At 35.7% G+C, this 9956-nt stretch overlaps 1 protein-coding gene across 1 annotated transcript; it reads left to right on the top strand.

The window, feature by feature from the left end:
- Positions 1–2209: 2209 nt before the first annotated feature.
- On the top strand, positions 2210–5952 carry alx1 (ALX homeobox 1). The gene is made up of 4 exons (XM_079466478.1): positions 2210–2526; positions 3146–3438; positions 3854–3982; positions 5083–5952. Exons 1-4 carry the CDS (start codon positions 2325–2327, stop codon positions 5419–5421), a joined length of 963 nt encoding a protein of 320 aa, XP_079322604.1. The 5' UTR covers positions 2210–2324; the 3' UTR covers positions 5422–5952.
- The last annotated feature ends 4004 nt before the right edge of the window (positions 5953–9956 follow it).

Genomic DNA, 9956 nt, shown 5'->3' with positions numbered 1-9956 from the left:
AGCAGGACCCTTCGGAAGTCAATGAAACCTATCGGTTTGTTTATGTTTGTAATAGAGGTTGGATTTAACTACCCAGGAACATGTTATAAGGAAAGTAAATATGCATTGACTAAATTCTTCACACCGAAGTGAAAAGGCTTTTCAAACCAGATTTCAGTCAGAGAGCTCTATGCATCTGGCCTGACCCGAGCAGCTCAGCAGCTGCCTGTGGCCAAACCGTTTATTATGATTTTAATTACTAAAGTGACTGCAAAGGCGTATGCATACAAACCCAGCTGACACGCTCACGATAGCCTCTGACCATCACAGATTCATTCTGTCTATGAGAGATACAGTGACAGACAATAAACAATAAACCATTGTGTCCTATACAGAACCATTAACCACCACCACCCTTTTGACTGGTCTGTTTCTTGTATACTGTATATATATATATATATATATATATATCACAATATTGACATTTGTGTCATTTTGTATTTTATATCAATATTTATTTGCTTCTATTTATTCTATAATATTATATATTTGAATCAATGTATGTCATTAGGCCTGAATCCATATATTTTTAACACAGGCCTACAAAATAATCAAATATAAAATAACAAATGTTTTAAAAAATATATTTAATGCAGCAATAGGAAGTGTTTTGTTTTGGCAATTTAAACACAACCGCATTTTATTATAGGCCTATATACTTAACTGAGTACAAATCCGCTTCTGCTCTTAGTTCTTGCGCTTAATACGCAGACAAAATTTAAACAAACCACACAGAATTTCTCACATTTTCCCCTCAGCGAGGGGCCGAATACGAGGTCATTTCAGACCCTTAATAAGAAACCCCCCTGCTACTTAAGAGCACTCCTATTTATTTTCATTTTTTTGCAGCAGTGGCACCATCAAACCTCTCGCATTGAAAGTGACCCGTAGATATGGCTAGCCTGGCAGGTGGTATGATTTGCAGGCAGAGAGAGAAAGCATCTCTGTGATCTCTTACACGGACTTTGGAGTGACGCTGGTATCGGATGACCACTTTACTGGTCTAAATACAAACGTTCAGGTGGTCGCAAAGTCATTTTGGTGCCGACTTATATTCTGGCTTTTTAAAAGGTTATCGGTCATGTGCTCGCTGTGAATGTTTTTAAGAAGTTATTAAAAGCCTTATTAGTTGTGTGATGTTTCCGTTACATCCGATGCTGCATGCTTTGTTAACAGAAAATAAAATCAACCGATAAGAGCTGGAATTATATGTAACTAATGTGCACTATAAAAGGCCCGTTTTTAATGCAAAATTGTACTTGTTTTTTTGGTGTATTGGTTTTAGTTTGTTAAATCACTTGGTTATTTTACTCTTCGATTATTCTGAACATGTAAATGGTATAACTTTTACGAGTTACGAAGTTAAAAAAAACTTTTTTCCTAAAGTATATTCTATTTTTTTTCAGTTTGTGAAAGTCGGTTTCCTTTCAATTGCATAGAATGTGCCGTAATTTTATGTCTGTGCTTCTAATTTCATTTGATCTTTATCGGTTTTTTTTTGTGGACATAAAGTTATCGTATTTATTTTAGAACGTTTAGATTCAAACTTCGATTTATTTCCAATGTAGATGTTAATGTTATAGTTAATTGTATTTTTCAAGGGTCACGTCTTTAACAACAAACAAGAAGTTAAACAATATGTACAATTAAAAAACCTTCTGAAGATTTTTAAGGAGTGCAAATGCTCCATAATAAGAACATTTTAATATTTGCCACAACTGTACAAAGTCATTTTGCTAGTAACAATGATTTTAGAATTTTACATTGCTTTGTTAGATTTCTTTGGCTATTTTTGTATGTTTTACCTTGATTTATAAGGATTTATGTCTTAGATTTGTTATTCTAACTTTGGAAAGCAGGAAAATAATTTTAAGTCTAAACATTCACCAACTGATAATATTGTTGCTATGTTATATTTAAAGGTTTAACACTTTCACAATCACACAAAAATCACTTTAATCTAAGTAATCACATTTTATTATCCAAATATATTGAAAGCGAAATGATATGTAATTGCTTTATTTCGGGTCATTGCAGAGTTTCATCAATCTTTTTTATTGTGAAAGTTCGCGTGGGTGGAGTTTCCCCTTCTCCATATTCAGAAGAAGGGTGGTTGCTTAAAGCTCCCTCACTATGCAGTATAAAGAGTGGCCCTCGGTCTCCTTAAGACAAGACAAATTAACGGATTGTGAAAATAATTGGCTGCATTGCTTTCGTTTTGACATCACTGAAACATTAATGTTGTCCTTTGGTGCGCTTTATGCTTGACACGAGGCCAGAGGACTATGATGGAATACTTGAGCGACAAGTTCGCCTTGAAAAGTCAAGCGATTAAAGGAAGCGATTTCTACATGGACCAAGTCATGGAGACTTTAGACAATGTGCATTACTACAACAAGACATCACCTAAATGCGTTCAGGCCTTCTCAATGCAGAACAACGATCACACCACGATGGACAGGTCCTCTCCATGTGACAACCAAAACAGTAAGTTTGGCCTTTTTGAAAAGAAATAAGTTGTAACATAGCCTAACAGAAAAAAAGAAACAGACAGTTGATCAAACAAATAGCTTAACGCATTGAAGTGTAAGCGCATGCAAGGTTTTTAATGAACAAAAAAGTTAAAAGGTCATTTAAAAATTAAAGCTTTTATTAAGAATTTCGTTTATCAGTTTTGCTTTTTCTAAAAAACAAGTCGACAAATGAGTTTTATTTTTTGCTAAACTTAATCAAAGTTGATAGTAGAGCATTCGTCTATAGTTTCTTTATATATAGTATTTTTGCGAACGATAGTTCTTGCATATGTCGATGCTAAAGACACTTATTTGCCGTTTTAATGATCATTATAACATCTATAATAAAAACATACAATTGCTAAAACAAACCACAAGCATTATGTAATAGTTGACAGGTCATAAGTAAAGGCACACTAAAAGATGAGCATGTAAATATGTGAATGCAAAGTTTTTTACTAAATTGAATATCGTGCATTGTCGAGCTAACATTTGTTCGTTATGTTAAAGTTATTGATCAAAGTTATGATAAAATGATACAATTACAAATATTGCAAAATTGTCACTGTAATAATACTTCATTACCACCATAGACGTGAATTACTGCGCTCCGAAAAACGAGGACAGCAATCTTCACCCGATGGAGAACTGCTGCAACATCAGAGCCTCACCGGCCACAACCGGACCAGAGAAAAATGATTTGGACGACATCGGTGAAAAATGCGACAGTAACGTGTCGAGCAGTAAAAAGAGACGCCATCGCACAACCTTTACGAGTGCTCAACTAGAGGAGCTCGAGAAAGTCTTCCAGAAAACTCATTATCCAGATGTGTATGTGAGAGAACAGCTGGCCATGAGAACAGAACTCACGGAGGCTCGCGTGCAGGTAGGCCGAACTGAAACTCAATTTATTTTTGTAAATATAAAGGGTGTTGAATTAAAGTTATGTTGGAAAAAGTGCCTTTTAATAAACTTTTATTTTACGCGAGTCTCTTTTCATATATGCATCATGCATACAGTTTATTTAAACAGATTACGTAGTAGGCTACTTGATATTTTAATTTAGATAAATCAGTCTGTCACGAATCTTCATGTGTTTTTGTAACATTTATCACTATAAACGCAATGTGACAAGCCTGTAATTATTGCTTAGCTTGCATAACATCAATAGCAACACTGACAAGTCAAAAAACGTATTGGCCTTACTACTTCGGCAACCATAAGTTATCCGAATAATTTTAAGTTTTCTTCCGTAAATTTAAAGAAGTAATGCAATTGCTCAACGTTGTGTTTCTTTTCAGGTGTGGTTTCAAAACAGAAGAGCTAAGTGGAGGAAAAGAGAAAGATATGGACAGATCCAGCAAGCCAAAAGCCATTTCGCAGCGACTTATGACATATCAATGCTTCCCCGGACAGATAGCTACTCACAGGTAAAACTCTTTATTTACATCATTTCGGCCACAGAGACTTAACTTAGCCTACTGCTTTTATTATTTAAAATAGCTTCCAAAATCCCAGTGCTAGCTTGGGAAATTATTTTAATATAATATGTAGCCTATTTTACAAACATTGCCCAAATGCATATGTTTTGGCTATCAATTATTATTGCGCGGAAATGTTTATGTGCTGAATGAACATATTTAATACCATAAATTCATTTTTATGAGACATTTTAAAGGATAATTTGGAAATGCAATTGCATGATTATAAGTAGTCACATTTTTGCGCAGCCTCCAGCATACACAAAATGCTCATCAATTCAAACGCGGGTATTGTAACGCATTTTGACTGCTGTGGTCATGCCGCAAAAGTTGTCTTATAAAGTCAAGGTAACTGACCAAAGTTAAAAAGGAAATGAAGATTAAGATGACACGGCGGACCTCAATTTCCTTTACCCGAGAGTAGATTCCACAGTGCTTGTATTTTTCACTCATGTGTTTTTCATAATCACATAAAACATATCTGCCTTAATATGAGATTATGGCAGTCCCTTATTTCACTGAGCAGGCTTATAGAGAAAAGAAGGGTGTGAAGGCTGTGGCGTTTATGTCTATCTGCACAGTTAACTTTATGTTGAGGATTTTGCAGTGAACATAAATGCATTTTTGTGGGCAACACAGGGTTTGTTTTAAAAGCCTCATCTGGATTTATTTAAAGTCTTGGAGATAAATGTCACTTTATTTCAATTTAAACTGAGGTCATATCTGATATGATGTCACGAGTTTATCAGAAAATACTTTTCCCAGGCAGACAAAAATGCAGAGACTTGTGTTTTAAAATTGAATTAGTATATGTCCTGTGTTTATGCGCTATAATTTCCAGAACATTTTGAGGACTCCATTGTGAATCTTTCTTTTACTCCTTTTTCTTCTAGACATACAGTAATATCACCGTTCACATCTCATTAGCATATCAAAGTGAAACAATTATTATACATTATTATTATACATATAATACTTATTTGGTGTATTTGATGTGTAGAGACAGACTGTTTAATTTGACATTATCACACCTTTTCATAACCACACAGATTCCCAACAACTTGTGGACGGGCCCTGCTCCAGGCAGCTCTGTAGTGTCTTCCTGCATGATCCCACGAGGGTCCCCTCCCTGTGTGACATCCCCGTACCCCCACTCACCGCGAGCTAGTGAACACGGTTACGTGGGATTCCCCAATCACCAGCAAAATCAGTTTGGAGTTAACCATGTATCTCTCAACAACTTCTTTGCGGATTCGATTCTTGCTCCTTCATCAAACAGTCATGCCACGTTTGAGACCAAACCTGAGTTTGAACGCCGATCCTCCAGCATTGCTGTACTGCGGATGAAGGCTAAGGAACATACAGCCAACATATCTTGGGCGATGTGAACTCTGAACTTATTCTAAAAGTGCTGACCTGAATAGTTGTCTACCTAATAACAGCCATATATGAGCACGGGAATTGCCAACAAAGACTTTCACTTTTAAGAGAGAAGATTTATGGCTGCCCCAGCAACAAACAAAGCATATTGGTGGGATAAAGAATGAAAGTTTTACTTTTCATAAGAAAGATATCAGTAGTAATGTAGCTGCAAAGCTATTTGCAGTGATCATTAAATCTGGGAAAGTTTAAATTGTCTGCCTTTCCAAAAAAACTGTTTACAAAATTGTTTGATTTAAATATTTATTTAAACAACAATTTTATATATTTTTCTTAGAGGCTTTTTGTTGTGAATATGAGGAAGAAGACTTCAATAGTATTGTGCTCTCATGACTTACGGAGATATTGTGACCTGCATACTAAAACTATGTCTGTGTGCTTTGAAGCAAAGCTGTATAATGCTCTTGAGCTGTGGATAGTCTGCACTGTACCACATGCGGATGATAATTTATGGTAATAAAAGTTCATTCAAAATTGCCAAAAGTATTCCTAATGTGTTTCTTATTTTTGATTCCTTGGACACCGTTCCACTTATTTTAATGCACACGCATCCAATTCGATCTCTATAAAAATTGAACATATTTCACAAATCGATGAAATACAATCATTCCAAAATTTTCCAAACAAGCTTGTTGAGTACTGATCCACTTTTCTTTGTTATATATGTTTTGAGCTTATTATTTTCCCCAATTATCTGATGTAATCATCTTTTTAAGCATATAATGCACGTCTATGGTGCAAATAAACAATCATTTTGAACATTTATGGTTTTTAATATAAAAATCTGATTATATGATGACTTTAAACAAATTGGTGAAAGTGATTTTTATGAATAATGAGATATAAAATCTTAGTTAGACTGAATAGAAAGAAAACGATTTTTTATATTCTGAATATCCTTGACGTTATTATAAAGCACAATAAAACAATACTTTTAATCTTTCAACAACTCATTACATGAAAATGTAATAACTACAAGGCTTGAATGAAAATTGCTGCTTAATAACATTATTTTGCATTGACATACAAAAACATTTTTAATTGATTTAATGATTTGCACTTATTATTATAAGTATATATATAAATAATTATTATTTACTTTTTATCTACAGTATATCATTTGTATCACTTGTGTAAAGATTACGCGGTGAGTTTATACGTTTATAACCCAGACCTTGTCCTGAACATTGGGGGAGTTTCCACATAGCGACAACAAGGTCTCAATACACAGTCAGAGATCAGGAAGATCGTTTCTGTGTACTGAAATCTTAGCATCTGTACGGTCATTATTTGTTCTTTTGGTCACTGGTCCACTCATTTCCTGATACCCAGAGCTTCAATGTAACCCCGATTTCACTGTATGACTGATGGTGCAGCACATGAAGGCAAAAGATCCCAGCACACCTTGTTGCAGATGAGATTCATCAGCAGACCGAATGGGTTTGACCCTCTGGGTTGAGCTGGGATCATTAATAAAGACCCTCACACGTTTGGGGGAGTAAACCATGTGAAGGAGACAAATCTTTCTTATGCCTGCTTCTCTCCCCCTGGACTTGGAGGAAGAATCAAACCTTGAAACACTTTAGACATTGACTATACAAAAAGAGCTAACTGCAAAACGCAACACGGATTCATAATCTAAATGTATTAAAACTTATTTAATAGCTTTTGTTCATCACTCTTGTAATAAAGCGTCTGATAAATGTCTAAATGTAAATGTTTTTTTTACACACACACACACGCACGCACGCACGCACGCACGCACGCACGCACGCACGCACGCACGCACACACACACACACACATAAAACACTCTTCCTTTATATACATCAGGCATACATTTTGTGAAAGATATTTCAAAGATAAGCTGGCATATTCAACAGTGAAAATAAAAACAAGGCCTACGGGACTTTGTGTGGAAAACTGACGTGACGCCTCTTGTCCGACAATTACGTCCTGACTTTAAATGGCTCTGTTCCAGACGACTCTTAGATTTGTCATGCTCTGTATCCTTGATGGACATTTTTGGCCGCCCTCTTCATTCAGTACAATGTGGTCTTTATAATTACAGCATGCAAGTAAACACATTTAGGCCTGTGCATTTCCTATAGATGGATTATCCAGTCCTGTGTTCTGTAGCAACAGAAATAGCCCAACATGTCTGATGTGTCATAACACTGTCAGAAGTAATGTCCATCGTAATCTGTAATTCTGGACTTCTGGAATTTTTATTTGTGCATGTTTATAGGTGTTAATGGCACATGCATGGTCATTGCTATCATCAATATTGCGTGAAAAACTGCCTCTGGGGTAAGACTAAGGATTTTCTGTGTGTCCAAATTTTTTGGTCAATGTGCCCAAGAACTTTTAGAAAAGTTTGAGAGCACAACCACGCACAAACAGACAGCATATCTGTGAATTACTGAATAATGCAGCGCACTTCTGATGTTCTTATGGCTTTTGCTATAAAAGACAAGCACACACTGGTCTTTGCTTATCTATTTCACACTTCTTGTTTTCTTCTATCCAAACACCACATCCACACTGATGGACATTTCAGCTGGGCCCCATCCTTCACGAAAACTCCCAGCATGCAGTGGGTCCTGATGTTTTTAGACCCGTGCCGAGTGAGGGGCCGGCGATGGCTCCTCCTGCCAGGACAGTTATGTATGTTCAGTAGGAGCAGCGGTGCTAGAGTCGGTACTGAGCTCCATGATTAATGAAAGAATTCCCCGAACTGACTCTCCTGCTTGAAAAAGAAGCCCTGTGAGTTATTGTGTGTGAAGTGATTTTTTTATTATCGTTTCACACAGCGTTTGGCTGTATATGAGAGCCAAATAAAGCCAATAGATCAGGCAGTGGCGATGCCACAATGATGGTGTGTATAGTTTGATTAATGTAAATACTAGCAAACAGTAATGAGATCCTGAAACAAATAGGATGGAAAGACTGATCAGGTGATGTCCATTTTCGTAATAAGATAAACGAAAACAATTTTAAGTGCTGAGAATTTTTTGGCCGGGTTTTGGTAGAGACAGTATCAAAATCTTGTTTAACAATAGTATTAAAATCTTACAGTATCAATGTTGAAAATGATACATTTGTAAGCCATGGGATTCCTGTAGTTTAGTTTCAAAGAATATAATGGATTTGATCATGGATACTGATAAAATGAAGTCACTTTAAATAAAAATGTCTTCCAAATGCATGAATGCAAATTAATTTTTTTTAAAATTGAAAATGACCAATGATTTGCGTTTGAGTATGGCGTTTTGTAAATTTTCATCGTCTTTTGAGGAACACACTTTATACACATTGCAGTCAGGTAGTCTGGACAATCTGTGTGCAATCGCCCTTGAAATCGTAAGTTGTTGAGGGTGGTGAGTCATTGTGTGATTTTCTGTGTTGATGTTTAGAGTGCTCATGAATAGTCAGATGTGGCGGCACCCCGCTGAGATATCAATGTTTACTAATGCCAAGACAAACAGGGGCAATAAACAGACCAATTAACCATGAGAGGCAAACAAACTGAAGGATGCTAAATTACCTGTGACGTAGACTTGACTTTTAAACGTGAATTGGATTTTGTGTATTAAATTGCCAACATTTCTTTCAAAGTGCTTGTTTACCAAAAACTAAATTCATCATTTACTTACCCTCATTTAATTTAAAACATGCTCTTCTGCAGATACAAAAGAAGATATTTTAAAGAATGCAACAACATTGCCCCGCTTAGACATTTCTCAAAATATCTTTGTTTGTGTTTCACAGAAGAAATAGTCATAAACCGGTTTTGAATTACATAAGAGTACATAAATGATGGATTTTGTTGGAGCAATGGAGACAAAGCTTTACCCATGTGTTAATTTATTTTCCAAAATAACACATTTCAAAACATTATTCAGTTGTGGTGTCTTTTCATTCCATTTCCAAGTAATTCAGAATCACTTACATCAACCACAAACAATCCGAAACCACCTCACAGTAAAACCACAAATATCAGATGACAAACAAATGGAATTCTCCAAGTGCCTCTCCAGTGACTCCCAGCAGGAGAAAACACATCTGAAGCTGAGCTTTAAAGCCCTGGATCTCCATCTGCACTGGCTCATCTCTCTCTATGCCTAAAAGCACTATTCCCTCAACACTACACTCGGAGACATCAACAGATCTAAGGTATTGTAGCAAAAGAAGCTAATAATGTTTGAGATTTACTGTAAATAAATAGTACAAAGATCTGATCCCTCAATGTGACTAAACATCTGGACATGATTTTGGAATCGACAAATCATGTTTTAAATGTTGGCCGGGTGTAACTATAATTAGCAACAAATACAATAGTTACTTACCGACCGTATATTCATGCATTTTATCCAGATCAGGCCTACAATGCATCGATGCTGCAAAATACAGTATATACTGTCTAAAACTTTTATTTTTAATTATACAAATTAATTAAATAAAAGTTGGTAATTCTTCAGATT

The sequence above is a fragment of the Barbatula barbatula genome (genome assembly GCF_947034865.1).
Source record: "Barbatula barbatula genome assembly, chromosome: 10".
NCBI lineage: Eukaryota > Metazoa > Chordata > Actinopteri > Cypriniformes > Nemacheilidae > Barbatula > Barbatula barbatula.
Note: the sequence above shows the minus strand (reverse complement) of the source record. Positions and strands in the feature narration are given on the sequence as shown.